Source organism: Gambusia affinis, linkage group LG19, assembly GCF_019740435.1.
Source record: "Gambusia affinis linkage group LG19, SWU_Gaff_1.0, whole genome shotgun sequence".
Lineage (NCBI taxonomy): Eukaryota > Metazoa > Chordata > Actinopteri > Cyprinodontiformes > Poeciliidae > Gambusia > Gambusia affinis.
In genome coordinates this window covers 7,037,496-7,052,707 of record NC_057886.1, presented here as the reverse complement: position 1 = coordinate 7,052,707, position 15,212 = coordinate 7,037,496, and the positions used below count along the sequence as shown (strand labels likewise).

The 15,212-nt window shown below is 41.2% G+C and overlaps 1 protein-coding gene and 1 long non-coding RNA gene across 2 annotated transcripts; one reads left to right on the top strand and one right to left on the bottom strand.

Annotated features, from left to right (window-relative positions):
- Positions 1 to 490: 490 nt before the first annotated feature.
- On the top strand, positions 491 to 9,306 carry il2rb (interleukin 2 receptor, beta). Its single transcript, XM_044100722.1, is given in 11 exon segments — positions 491 to 895; positions 3,000 to 3,083; positions 3,239 to 3,371; positions 3,490 to 3,556; positions 3,790 to 3,883; positions 4,032 to 4,180; positions 5,638 to 5,803; positions 5,908 to 6,016; positions 6,095 to 6,173; positions 6,798 to 6,948; positions 6,951 to 9,306. Coding segments are annotated over 10 exon segments (1,623 nt in total). The 5' UTR covers positions 491 to 895; positions 3,000 to 3,001; the 3' UTR covers positions 7,544 to 9,306.
- Positions 3,238 to 13,650, bottom strand: LOC122822225. Its single transcript, XR_006369111.1, has 3 exons — positions 13,022 to 13,650; positions 4,030 to 4,147; positions 3,238 to 3,325 (listed from the first exon to the last, which is right to left on the bottom strand). It is a non-coding gene; the product is annotated as an uncharacterized LOC122822225 (long non-coding RNA).
- Between the last annotated feature and the right edge of the window lie 1,562 nt (positions 13,651 to 15,212).

Below are 15,212 nucleotides of genomic sequence, written 5' to 3'. Positions count from 1 at the left end.
TCCATTGCAATGGACACAGCGACAGACCTGGTCGCTGCACTAAAATGTTTGGTGACCTCTGGTTAACAAGAAGGCTGCTTCCTTAACTGTCAACCTGTGTTCCTCTCACATGCAACCAGAGTTGTTTATGTGCATCTGCAGTGGTTGTGGCCGTAACAGCAGCGGTTTTAAGTCTTTACAGCTTAGTGAGTTTCAGAAAGCGAGAGAGAGAGAGCGAGAGAGAGCGAGTGAGATTTTATTTTTAAATACTCCCCCTACCATGATTCTAAATTTGATCGTTTTTGCCTCTCCACTCCTTTGAATCGTCTTTTTTAAGACGGGTTTCGCTGATGCAAACCACTTCACAAGAACATGGAGTTTCTGTGCATACTGCCCCTTGTTTTACGTTGCAATTGAAACAGGATGTGGTTATTCTTTGCGTTTCTTGCTTTCAGTACAATTATTGTGACCTTAAAGCATGTGATGGGGCCCAGGTATGGGGACTGCTGCTGCTGCTGCTGCTGCTGAGGGAGGAGGTGGAGGAGGAAGACGAAGAGGAGGAAGAGGCGAGCAAAGTAGCCCCACCAGCAAAGCGCAGTAGCACCTCCACCAACCCGGCCCGTCCCTTCTCACTATCACTCACCGCTGTTGAAGCTTCCTGTAAGACCTGTGAGCTGTGGTTTCAAATGGAAAATGTCACTGGGCACTTAGAAGAAAACAGAAAAGGGGCGAGAAAGACAAGAGAGAGAGAGAGAGAGAGAGAAAGAGAGAGAGAGCTGATGTGACTGTCAGTCTGCTCTAGTAGAAAGAAAGAGGAGCAGAGAGCGAAATGAGAGAAATCTAATCATCAGGCCAGAGGAGGACTACGCAAGGATGTCATTACTCTTGCCGACCACCTGCTATCAGGATACATAAGGTAATTTCTTTTCCCCAACTCTGCTCAGAAAAATAACAGAACAAAAGTGAAAAGTCAAATTGAGCATGTTTTCTGTGCAAATTTCTAAATAAATTCAATTCTCACCTTTTCAACACAACACCATGGTGTTGTTCTGGGTCACAGTGGTGAGATAACACTTCTCTGTTTGCTTGACTTAAAGTGACAACATTTAGACTTTATATTTATAGCTGTTGCCTTCTTTATCAAAAAACCCAACACTGAACACCGAATGTAGTCACCTTTTTATGGAGCGTGATGTTGATTGGTTTATAGCGGTAATAAAGGACAAAGTGAGTCATTATATAGTCTAGTTGGAGCTCTTTCTGTTATAGAAACGTAAAGGTAATTATACTTATATAGCACATTTTCAGCAATAAGGCAATACAAAGTGCTTTACAGGATGTTAAAGGAAATACAAAATAACAAACCAAAGGAAAGAGCAAAAGAAGAAAAAGCTAATAATGTGGATCCAAGGTAAATAAACTAGATACTCCTATTCAGGGTTGCTAGATAAGTATGAGTAAGAGACCTCTGGTCTAATTCCTCTTCTGGGTTGGGAGGATAGGAATCTAAACTGTAGTTGCTAAGGTTGTTTTTCTGGTTTCCAAGTTCTAATCCCTGTTCTGGGCTGCTAAATAAGTGTAAGTAAGTATTTTCCTCTGGACTTCCTAAGTGTGCTCTAAATTTGTAAAAGTAACGAGTACTCCACTGTTTCTAAGTAATAATAAAAACTAAATGTTCCTGTTCTGGAATAATTTTTTTCTGGATTTTAACTTTGTTCTAATTTCTTTTCTGGGTTAAAAGTGAGTATTTCACAGTTTCTAACCAAAAAAATAAATAAAATAAAATAAAAAAGAGGAACTTACACAGTTCATTAATTTCAGATTAATGTTTGATTTTTATTGATCAATCTGAACCTTTATTACACAATGAATGTTTTTAAAGGCAACAATTTAATGCAAATTCAATGCAGAGTTTCTCTAATGCACACAGAGTCAAAACTATATGTGCATAGTTATAGGTCCTTTAAACCTCATGCTAATATTTAGATTAATATTTAGATAAATGTGGCCTGTGCAAGTTGGACATTTAGTAAAACCTTTACCAAAATCTTTGTGGTTAGAAATGCTAAAGATGGATTTAATCCCTGGCTTTTAAGCCTACGCCTGCACGTTTCTGTATCAGGATGAGGTCAGGACCATTCCAGAAACTTGGTTTTGGTGCTGGTGCTGTCAGAACACCCAGCCGGGTCAAAGCTCCACTCTGACGCGAGCCGTCACCTCCAGGCGAAGGAGATGAGTCAGGATGCAACTCAGGAACCACAGAGTCTGCTGTGAACTGGAATACACTGGAGCTTCGGTGTTACCGTACGCCATCGAATAGAGAGGCTGCCAACCAAAGAAGAAGTGACAACTTACAAGCCGGACTAAAATTTGGTTAATGTCGTCTTGAGAAACGTTTGGTGGTCGGATGAGGTGAGGCTTTCAAAATTAGGGACGTGGCTCCAAATGTCACACATGGTGTTGGTGGCATTTATACACATTTTTGGTGATGCTTGAGCCTTTTATGTGTCATTTTTGATCATGTTTGCGTTTGATATTTAATAAACTTGGTTTCCAACCATCGACCCTGTAAGCGTAGACAGTGGATGGAGGGATGAACTTGATTCTTGTCTGATGATTGTAAAGAGTGGATCATACGCATCATGCAAACACTTGGCTTGTCCTCTCAGGATGACTGTTTTTGCTTTCTGATGTTCCAGTATTCAGTCAAAAGAGCTCAACCTTGTGCTGATCTAATTTTGGTTGGTGGTGGTTAAATTTAACGCCGTTTCTCTAATACACACAAAGTCAAAACTATATATATATATATATATATATATATATATATATATATATATATATAAATATCTTTTAAACCTCATGCTAGTATTTACATAAATACTAGAATGAGTATTTATCATGCTCAGGCATGATAAATGCTCATGCATGAGGGGGGCTTTCAGGTTTCAGAAACAAGTTGCAGAGAAAAACATTTCTTATTTAGTCTCACTGATATTCACCTGATTTCTGCTCTTCTTCAGTCATGTCGTTGGCCGTGGAGACGCTGGTTGCCCTGTGGATGTCGCTGGTTCTGATTCCAGCTCATTCTCACAAAGCCTCACCCGGTACGGACCTGTTTGATAATTACCGTCCATTTTTATTTCTATCTCTACTAAAAATCAGCGGATAGATAAAACTAAAACTGGTTCCTGTTTGAGCCTAATCAGAGTCCACCGCTCTGTTAGGACACCTTTCTAATCTCCGTGTTTGTCGTCTCAAGGACTCGTCTGCACAAATGACTTTGTTAACAACGTCAGCTGCAGTTGGACCGGAGCTGGGCTTGGTTCTGCGGAGGACTGCTCGATTTCTGGACAGAAGATATTTTGGATTCACAGAGAACAGCACTTACACTCGTAAGATATGACAGACATTTTGTGGAAAAGAGAACATTTCTGTTATTTTTCTTTTGTTTTGTTTTTTGCTTGTTAAAGTTGAAGCTGCAAGTTTAATCATGTTGGTCTTGTTTTCCAGTCAAAGCTGCAAACTGAAGCAACACAGAAATTCTTCTCTGGGCTGCAGCTTTGTCTTTGGAAATACAGTAAGCGGTCTTCTCCCCTCTCGAACCTTTTCCACATTTTATCCCATTATAGCGACAAAACTTCATATTCATTTCGCTGGAGTTCGTGTCGAACACAAAGCAAGGCCAACTTCCATTTTTTAATTGTGCTGGTCTATCAAATAAAATCCCAACCAGGAGCTTGGGGAAGGAACCTTGAAAATCCTGTTCCTATCTGCTTATAAGACATTTTTTATGCGATGGTTTCTGTGTAGGAGTTCTCTGGTTACGACGTGATGCCAAGCATCTTTTTGAAGTGTAACGGGACACTGGTGGAGAAGATCACAGACTACAAGCCAGATGAACACAGTGAGCTGCTTTTCCTCTCTCAGCTCTCTCTCACTGCTGTAATCTGGCCTCAAGTGCTTTAATATCTAATTATCTGTGCAGTGGTTGGTTAAATCTTGTTGTTTTTTTTGTTTTTTTTGTGTGTGTGTGTGTGTTTGTGGACATACAGTCAAAATGCCTCCTCCAGGAGCTCCCCAGGTCAACATCACTGCCAATTTCACCCTGATATCATGGAGCCTGGGGAATCCCGTCTCAAAGTATTTCACCTCTGGCTTCGACTTCCAGCTTCAGATCAAACAGAGACAACAGCAATGGAGGGTGAGAACATTTATACATGTTTGCACCTGTTTACATCTTGACATCTGTTTATTGAAATAGAAATTTGGGGATAAACCTGAATAAAACTCACCGGTGTGGTAGGAATATCACTTACCCAAGCTAATGTGACAAAGGTTTGTTCAGTCGCTGTTTTGTCCAGATTTGGCAAAGTGCGCCATCGTTTTTTTCTTTGCTCAACATAGATCCTGTGCCCCCATCATGAACTGATTCAACTATTTGGGAACGACGGCAAGGACATAATCTAAATGTTACTCTGGATTTCTTCTAATTTATCTCTTAAATCTCTGAATACCAAGAAAGAACAAAGGAAAATGGCAACAAAGAGAACAGAAAATAAACCATGTTTCAGTCACGCTCCTTCAATTTTCACTGCTAGAAAGCATCACTGCAGCTTTGGGTGAGTCTTCTGCATCCAGGCTGATTTAGAAACAGCAACAAAGAGCAAAAAAACAAAACAAATAATGAAAGTTCAAAACTTCCTCAAGTATTAGTTTCTACCCTGACCTTAATTCAGCAAATAGACCAGGGGTGGGCAACTCCAGGCCTCGAGGGCCGGACTCCTGCAACTTTTAGATGAGTCTCTACTTCAATGATAAGGTCAAATAATGAGGTCATTAGCAGGACTCTGGAGAACCTGACTGCACTTGGGAGGTGATTCAAGTCTGTTGGACCAGGGAGACGTCTAAGAGTTGCAGGACATCGGCCCTCCAGAACCAGGATTGCCCACCTCTGCACCAGACAGATGGTGAGGCGACAACGGCAGGAGTTGCCGGTTTGAACTCCCCCTCAGTCTGTTTCAGTCGTTGTGTCCTTGAGCATCATCAGTGTGTGAATGTAGTGTGTAGTGAAGTAATCTGGATGGCATAAAGCGGTATTTAGCGTTCACCATTCGGTTATTTTTCCTGTCCAATCTGTTATGGTCCAAATGTAGGATGTCAGGGAAACAAGGAACCTCGATATTATCGCTGAATATTGTAATGATGGCATGCCAATGGTGTACTGGGGCCATTTTATATAGAACAAACAAGGACATTTCTGAGTTGGAAAAGCTGAAGATTTGCTATATATAGCAAAAACGATGGCGAATAGGGTAAAATGTGCCATTACACCAAGACCCTTCAGATGACAGATCTTAGCCTTCTCTCTAAGGCAAAGTTGGGCCGTCATCTAGAGGAGGCTCATCTATCATCCCTTCTATCTGGAATTTCCATCCTTTTGGGAATGACTCGTATCTCTTGACCATAGGCGAAAGCCATTTGAAAAAATTTGCTTTTTGCTATTCTTTACAGTCTGCCGACACCTGTTGCTTTCACTCCCGGTTTAAGCTGCAGCTTAAATTAGCACCTGTATGTTTTCGAGTGATGAAATGGGGTAGTGTTCGCTTTCATCCAGCCGATATTGTCGTAGATCTGCTCGCTGACTTTAATATCTCTCAGGACTCCAGAAATGTTTCCACGAGGCAGCGAGAGCTGAGGTCTGAGGTGGGGAAGCTAAAGGGCCTCTTGGAAGTCAGAGTCAGAGTCAATCCGGTTGGAAGACCCGGCAGCCACTGGAGCGACTGGAGCCTGACAACATCCTGGGAGGATTTGAAAGATGAGAAAAGTAAATCCATTGACCAAAACACAATTTTTATTCTCATGCCTCTCCTACAAGTTTCTTTCTATAGCTTCTGACTTGGGTTTGGTCAACCTTTTGTATCTGACCAGGCCATTCACACTCAACATCAGATCAGAACACAGTGAGGTGGATCTTATCCGCCCTCGGCTTGTTTCTCGTCACCGTCATCATTGTGTTGGCCCATTCTAAGACCAGGGGGTAAGCGATTGATCGTCCTGATGGAGTGTGTTGGCATGTTGCCGTGCATAAGCTAATGCTGAGCTTGTTTACTTTCAGGCTACTCAAAGGGAAGCCGCTACCGAATCCCTCGGAGTACTTCCAATCTCTCCACACTGTCCACCAGGGAAATCTGAAAGTAATTATTACGTCCTCATTGCAATGACAGCGTCTCTGTGTGTGTGTGTGTGCGTGTGTGTGTGCGTGCTTGTAAGAGCTGCAATGCAAGACTGATTGACAAATTCGTTTATAGTTTTGGAAAGCGACGATGGTATTGTGTTGTTTTTTTCACATTTATTTTCAAAGCTGCAACCACAAACTTCAAATGTTTTGATTGGGATTTTTTGTGACAAACCAACTCAAATGAGACAGATGAGGTTTAGTTTCACCCGACGTGTGATCAAAGCCATCCAGCTTTGCCGAAGGAAAGTTTCCCGACATCGTGATTCAACCGCTGCCATGTTTTACAAAATGGCCGTGGGATGAAATGGGATGAATGGGGTTGAAAGCAAATCACTTAGCAGGTTTCTGTTTATTTGAAAATAAAAGGTGTCATTTTCCTTTTAATTCACAATTATACACTACTGTGTGTTGATATCATGTAATCTGAGTAAACCACATTGAGGTTTGTGGTTGTAACATCATTGAAATGTAAAAAAACAAAAAAAAAAGTCCTTTCAAGGCACTATAATTTCACAATCAACACACACCAATGCTCTTTTGTCATCCCTGAACTTGAATTTGCTTCTTGTTTTCCCTTCAGGAATGGCTTAATCCCTTTTCAGGGAGCCAGTCGTTCTTCGTCACCCCTTCTTGCGACCGAATCTCCCATGTCGTGGTGTGTGAGGACTGGAACGACGGGGCATCCTCCCCGTCTCCAACGTCCATCACCACAAGCCCCCTTCTTCACTTCCACAGTATCCCACTTCTTGCTCAAACAGCAACGGCCTCATCTACAACTCGTCGTCCCGGTCAAGCTTCTCAAACGTGGGTTACTTCATGTCCAGCTCCTCCGGCGGCGGCTCGGCTCGGACCTACTCCAACCCGGCTTGCTTCGCCTATCAAGACAGTTTCCAGGACCCTCGCCACATCCATGGCCTGCATTTCCCCCTGTGTGATTCCCTCGCTTCGTATCCCGAATATGAGAGTCTGAAAAGGGAGCCGGAGAGCCCCGACTCTGGTTTTGGCATTATGAAGGAAGATGAAATGAAAGAGACACAGAGAGCGATTAGCAAGGAAGGGGGGGAAGTTCTGAATGACCAGAGTTCCCCTCTTCTCTTCCTTCATCTCCACCTTCCCTCTCGCCCTCCTTCCTCTCCATCAGCTCATCCTTCCACGTTGACACAGCCGTCTGAAAGCCAGCAGATGGACATTGATGAGACGGACACAGCTGCTCAGCCTGCTGCTGGCACCATGTGCAGATCCTCCTCTATGCCCGTGGAACCCTTCAGAACCGGCTATCTAACGCTTAAAGAGTTACAAATGACATTCAGTAACAAATCCATCTAAAAGCTGACCTTTTAGAAAATTGACTCATCATTAGGAGGAATTCAAGAAGTGTTTCTAAGGAGAGAAAACAGAAACAAAACACAATTTGTCACAGAGATTCAAAGATAGACACAAGGTAGTCTATCTACTGTCTACTCCTTGAGGACAGTAAAGTGTACTTTGCTGCCCATGCAATTTTTGAAGTCATCTGGCTGAGACTGGTTTGGAGAAGAATAAGAAAGGAATATCTCTTAATCACAGAAAACATAACCGGCATAAACTTATTCAGGATGTTCCTGTTTGATCTCATGGTGTCAAGAGTTCCTGAGGAAAACCACCCCCCAATACTGCGACCATTTTGCATTTTGCATCCCCAGTTTCTACAAATCTCAGCCTATTTTTGTGTACTCGGCTTGTAAAATTGTACTATAGGTTGTGCATGTCATTTATATGATCTAACACATGTGGGTTTTCCCAAACAACCTGAGTGTTTAGCAGAGACTGCATTGGCTGCTGCATCTCCCCATTCTGTCTGTGTCACATGACCCACTCTGCAAAGCAAACACCTAGGTTTCCGAAGTAGCAGAATGACCTTGTCTGTGAGCTTTCTCTACACGCGACTAACTAGAACTGTGACCACAAGTCATATCAAAACAGAGATCAAACATGCTAATGTTAGCCTAGCACTACAGCTAACTTGTCTGGATAAATACAAAATCATCAGGAGCAAGATTTAAGTTTATTGAAGACTAACGGTGTGTTGAGTCACATACAGCTACAGAAATAAACAATTTAAAAAATGCTTGTTTCCAGATGACATGTTGTTGGGAAATTATGGCGTTCCTTCTCTTGGAGCAGCAACTAACTAGGACAAAATACGTGTAGCTGTCTAGAAACGAAGATATCAGAGGCTGCAGCGCCATTTGTAAATGTGCCACAAGTACGTTAGTAATGTAGACCATTTCCAGCAGATCCATGGTATCACCAGGAGGTTGAGACCACAATGGTCCATAAACAGCTCAAATCTGCAAATACTTGAGATCTTCCCCACCCAAAAGACGCCAATTACTACCTATTTTAGTAGTTGAAACACCAAATACACCTTAATATCCACTGATACGAGCAGGAGAAGCCATCTTTGCACTACCACAGAAACTAATGCCCACAGTGTTAATCGTCTTGGCTCTTGGGGACAAAGACAATCAGCACCAAGGAGAACAAATGAGGCTCCTGCATTGGGTTCTTTCTAAATACCAGCCAATAGTGTATCAAGAAGCATCGTCTCTTGGTGTTTCAGCTTCCCAAGCTTTGTTTGCTCTTGAATAGTTTGGGATGATCAATGAAATAATTGCAATTTGGCAAATTTACTGCAAATTTTCTGCCAATATTTTGGAGTCACATTCCACAAAGAAAATCTCCAAAAAGGTGAATCTGACCGTTGCAATGCTGGTAATACATTATTGTAAAGCCCAGACATGGCTATTCTTCTTCTATCAGGCTGGGAAAAATCCTATGTACTATTACATCAACTTTTTCTGTGGCTGCTTTTTTCAAATATGTAACAGAGACGAGGTGATCTGAACTGTTTTTCTCACATCATCAGAAAATTTTAAAGATGGTGAAACCTAATAAATGAGCTGCTAAGAGCTGCATAGATGTAAGGGGAAGAAAACGCTGATAAATCTGTGCTGGTTTAACTTCACTGCTAATTTTTATTGTACTATGTTGTTTGATCTGCATTAATTAGTTATCAACATTTACTCTCAATAAAGAAAAGTACAACAGCTGCTGTTGGTTCTTGTATAAATGGTGCCCTTGTCGAGACGCTTCTCCTTGACCAAACCCCTCAAGATCCTCCTGTTCTCCACAAATAGAGTGAGTGATTTGACCAAAGCTGCAGATTCAGAATGATTTTATCGTCATCATAGAGAAGTACAACAAAATTTCGTTTCAGTATAATCCGTCCAAAGAAAAGACAACATTTGACATGGGAAGACAGTGCCTGAGGTTGCATGGGACGCACAACTCTTTTTGACAATTTGACATCAAAAAGCTTTTAAAGATGTTTTATTTTTTTTATGAATAGACCTTCCATTAACCTATTTGGTCGGGGATGTGGGGACGGTGCCAGTCTCCAGTACTCACTGGAGGAGAGGCGGGGTACACCCTGGGGAGGTCACAGGTCAGTCACAGGTTATCAAACAGATGCAGAATTTCACAACTCTTAAACTGCATTTTAAAGGATCTCTAATAAGTTTAGAGTATTCATAATAATGTCGGATTCTGGCATTACTGTGCTAAAATCATTGACAGATTTCTTTAGAAAGCAGTTACATTAACTTTTTACTTAGCTATAAAAAGTTACCATGAATGAAGCGGCAGCTCCTAAGTGAGTCCAGGACGGGTGAGGAGTGGCATGGACCCTGGTGAAAGTGCTAATATACGTCTCAAAAGACAGAAAAATAAGGGATTTTATGTTGGGTATTTTTCCCAATAATGATGAAATATCATTATTGGGAAAAATACCGATTAAATGTCGTTTAATATTCCAACACAATGGAATATCGTTTTTGATTTCTTCTCTGTCTTGGAATCTGTTGCTTTAGATGCTCTTTGATTGTTCACATATCAATATGACTACAGCGTTGCTCCAGAACTGAGTCATGACAGACTTCTGATGTCTTGTCACTCGTACTATCTACACACCCGCCGTATGATAGAAAATCTCAAGAGGCATCGAAACGAGTGTCGTCCACTCCACTCTCTTAGCTAGCCCTGCAGCGCTAAGACAAAGCGCTGCAGAGAGAGCCAGCTGGGTTTGTTGTTCCTTTTGGTGCCACCTCATATGTTTACATTAAAATTACCTCATCTGCTGCACCTGCTACATTTAGGTTAGCAGGTGCAGCAGACTCCAGACTTTTATGGGGTTCCTTACACTTTCAGTAAATCACTGAGGTCAAATATCATCGGCAATGTTAATGCTGGTCAATGATAGTTGACCTCAGTGATGCGCGCTCGGCACCTTTCCGTTGTTCACGGTGACATCTATACAGAGACTGAAGAAAACCGAGAAATGGGTCACCCTGTCACTTCCTGTGTCGTTGTGGAATGAGGGCTGAGGGGTGGGCATGAGTTGTGAGTGAGTGTGGGAGAGCTGTGTGTGTAGTGTGTGTGTGTGTGTGTGTGTTTACATGTCCTGTCAGGTGGTCCTGGCGGTGTGTGTGGGTGTGTGTGCGTGTGTGTGTGTGTGAGTGAGCGTATGTATTAGAGTGTGGTTTGACATTTAACTCTGACACAACCAGCGACATCCGCTCACCCGAGACAGTTTATCATATTTAGCCATGTAAGTACGAAAACACCTGAGATGTTCGTTTCTATCAACATTCGTCTTTCTTTTTCTTTTTTTTTTTTTTTTTGCACAACACTTCTTCACACTGATTCTATCAGGACAGCTAATTAAATCTTTCCGATACATACATGTGCATATTAAACCTCTTTTTCCCCAGGTGCTGCTTTACATATTAATGCATTCAGACGCATTCACACAGCTTTATATCACAGAATTAAATAGTCTAGGAAGATTATGTAGCCAAATAGGAAAGTAAATACCTACAAAAGAGCAAGCAGTTGCCACAATCATTTGTACACCTGTGCAAAATCGTAGCATGTTTAGTTTCTGTGTGAAGCTCAGATGAAATTTTGACAGCTACACTGAGGCGTTTACAGAGGAACCCAGAGTTGTGCTGGTGTGGTCAGAAGTACCACAGATAAATGTAGTGTGACTGTTTCTCTCATCTGCAGAGCATTGAAAATATATTTATACACATTTTTGTTTTCTTCCCCCCCCCCCACATTTATCACATGCTGCAGTGGTGTTGAGACTTTATCTGATAGGACAACACAATAAATAAAAGATTCAATCACTTTTGAAATTAGAATCTTAATTAAAGTGGTTTTAATTAAATATAATTTAAAAAAAAAAAATTGTTTTTGTGTTTAGCCACCTTTCTTCACAGATCTCTAAATAAAATCCAACCACGTTATCTATTTATTTTATTAATCAGAGCCAATCTGGGTGGAATTGTTTTCCAGCTTTATTTTTAGATTTTTAATTTTAACATGAATATCACAAAGGCAAACTGCAACGAGACCCATCAAGATGTAGGAGATATTTATCGTGACTAGATGGGCGATCAGATTGTTTGTCAATTTTGATGTCTTAAATAATAAAAAATTCGTAAAGATTTCGTAAAGAAATGGAGAACAAAATAAATAAATAAGCAACAAGAATCAAAAAGTTTAATTTAATGTCCAAAACAAGAGAGGATCCGTATATCTTTGGTGTCAGCCTTAATTTTCAAATGTTAGAGGATCTGTACTAAAATCTTAGTTTTTCCAATATCAGTCAGTCAAGTTTATTTGTATAGCACAAATTTTATTTTACTTTTTTACAAGTAAAATATAAAAAGTCATAAAAACGTCATACAGTCACCAATTGAGAAAACCAGAAACAAACATTACATTTTGTCATCAATAGACATCATATATATTGGTAAACGTTTCATTTATTATGGTTAAAAGGTAACTCTAAACAGACGGGGGTGTAGCCTTAATTTTAAGGAACCCAATGTTTCGGCTGTTTTGCAGTTTTCTGGAAGTTTTTCCCAGATTTGTGATGCGTAGAAGCCGAATGCTGGTTCTGGTTTAGGGGAAGAACTCCACCTGAGAGTCACTTCATCTCGATACAAATCCAGCAGTTCTGTTTCTGGATTGTTAGAGAACAAGCAGCATCATGAAGATCAACAAACTCAGAACGCAGGTCAGGGAGAAAGTTGGTGAACAGTAAAAATAAAAAATTATAAAGAGATATATTTGATATGGTCACAAGTCCAACATGTAGAATGCTCTCAATGCAGGTCAGAAAGAAAGAGGCTGTAAAAGATGAAAACAAAGCAGAGGTTCGTCTTTCTGCTGTACAGCGACCGCAAGAGCTAAGATGTAGGCGTTTAGGTGATGCGTCAGAATGGCCCAGTCAAAGTCCAGACTGAAAAACGACAAAAGTGCGAACGAGTTCGATAGCTGTCAATCCTAGGTGACAGCGTAGATCAGAGCAGCGATAGCTGAAGACACTCCGGGCTTGTTTTGGACCTCTAACCCGCAGCGGACTGGCAGAGCGCGAGGACGGACCCGGACACGAGCGCCACCTGTTCGTCTGTGAGCCACAGCAACCGCAAGGGACAAACAGTGTCTCAAGAACACCCAACGCGTCCAGAACATGCGCACACACACACAAAAAAAATATCCCCGTTTGCAACATAGAAGCACATGAAAAAAAAAAGAGAGAGAGAGACTTGTGTTTCGTACGCATGTTCTCTTATACGTGGGCTGCAGGCCGAGAGGAGCCAGACGAAACGTTCTCACCGGCTCTCTCTCTTTTTCTTTTTTTTCCCCCCTGAGCTCAACCACAAGAATGTTTTGAGGTCTGAAGTTTGAACTCACCTCTGCTTTTTTCAGTTTGAATGCACTTCCCCTCTAATCACGCTGCTGCATTCGAACAACATATCTTGAAGAAAAATGAGAGTGGGGTTGCGGTCGGAGGGGCACAGGGGTGTGGAAATATCTTAATTTCACCACAAAAAATATCTCTAAACCCTTGAGATGAGCAGAAGAAGGTGAATATCTGATCTACTTTTGACCGCAGGCCCCAGCTGTTTTGCTCTGTTGCTTCTTGTGAGTCGGTTGCATGAGCTTCAAATTCTCCCGTGGTCTGCAGACAGGAGGAGAAAATGGTTCCTCTGCAAGGTGGGAGCTTCTAACTTCATTCATCGGGTGCATGGGAACTGGGAGACAGCATGCAGCTGGGGACAATTAGGAACACCAGAGGAGACTTAACTTGGACTAACCTCATAAAGAAAGTAAAAGCAACACTGCAATGTTCAAAGTAGTAATGCTGCGTTCAAGGTTTACTCTGAACTGAGAAATCCTGACTGTTACGTGTTCCGAATCCAGATTTCCCACTGGGAAACTGGGAGCAACATCGACTCCCCACAGTTACAACTTTGCGTTTCAACATTGCCGCTCCTCACATCAGCGGTAGTGGTGGTGGAAACATGTTTATTTTTACAAGATACGAGGTAAAAGTATGTCTAAAATCAACGTTACATCTAGCGCCAGAAACGCAAAACTGAGCAAATTAAAACTGCTGTTTGCTTATGGAAAGTAAAGCTTAAAAATACGTTTGTGAGCGTCGCCATGTTGAAATTCCCACTTCTTAACTCCGAGTTCCCACTTCCCAGGTAACTGGAACGCAACATTAGACTCTCCTGGGGATTTCAGAGGGTAACAAGTGGGTTTATAGGTGACTATAATAAGTTATTATTTTTGCCTAGAACCAAAACCAAAACAATCATACCGAGATCGTCCTTCATCCAACGATTGGTATGGATCCAAACAGCGGATTGTTTGTGTTGCTCTGACACAGCAACCAGGAGAAAACACAATGCTTTTTCACAAAGCATGAAGCCTTATACAACTTTCGGGACGTCAAAAAAAAAAAAAAAAAAAAAAAAAAAATCTATTCGTTTTGGTTGAAACAGCACCCTGAAGAACACGAATTTGTGGATTATGTTCTCCGTGTTTTTGCATGTAGTCTGCTACATTGGGGTCACTGTTCATTTGAAAAACCTCTTTATGCCCAAAGTTTAACTTCCTGGTTGATGTCTCAATATGTTGCTTCAATATCCGTTCGTGATGATTTTCTTCCCCACAGTTTGAATTATTTTGTGAAGAGCACCAGTCCCTCCTGTCGCTTTAAGATTAAAGACTTCACAGAGTCTTTTGCTTTTCTTCTGAGACTGATTTGAACATTTTACACCAAAACTTGTCCGTCTTTGAAACGGTCTGCTCCCTGCAACTGTCTGAAGGTAATAACTGTGTGAAGAGATGAAACAATTTTGACTTACGGGTGTGAAATGACACCCAGGGATGAAGCAGAATCACGAAGATGCATAACTCTCTTCCTTAAATTTTGTGAATTAACCAATCAGAAATCAGCATTTCTGAGGAAAGTAGATCTAGATTATGTCAAATGCTGTGAATTAATCCAGAAGCATTATAATCTGGGAATGATAATATTAGTGGATGCAAACTTCTGAATTTAATAAAATTAAATAAAAAGATTTTGGTCTCATTTTCTTGCCATTTGTCGAATAGAAATAGTTTAGGTAACCCTAACAGAAAGCTTTTAGTCTAATTTGATGTCAGAAAGTGAGAAAAAAAAATGATTCACCTTTTTGACATAGAGTACGCCTGAAAAATATGGGTTCAAATATATTTCACGTCTGCTTTATAGTTTCTGTAAATTGTCTTATGTAATCCTTGAGGTAATCATCCTCCCTCCAAGCAGCCAAACTCAAAACTCAACTCCAAAGCTTATCAAAACATTCCCTTTCTGTTTCCCCTCGTCTTTCCGCTGGACTCCCTCATTCCAATGTGTCTTAACCACTGTGCCATGGGGGAGCATGTGTGATTCCTCCCATAGTTCCCAGTATTTATGTTCCCATTGAAAAGGGAAAAAGGTGACAGGTGGAATCAAATCCTGGTCTACCAAGGTTGTATTTCAATGGGGTTCATAGTCCTTAAATCCTAATACCCAAATTCCCTGACACCTTAGAGTATTCCTTGATGCTTC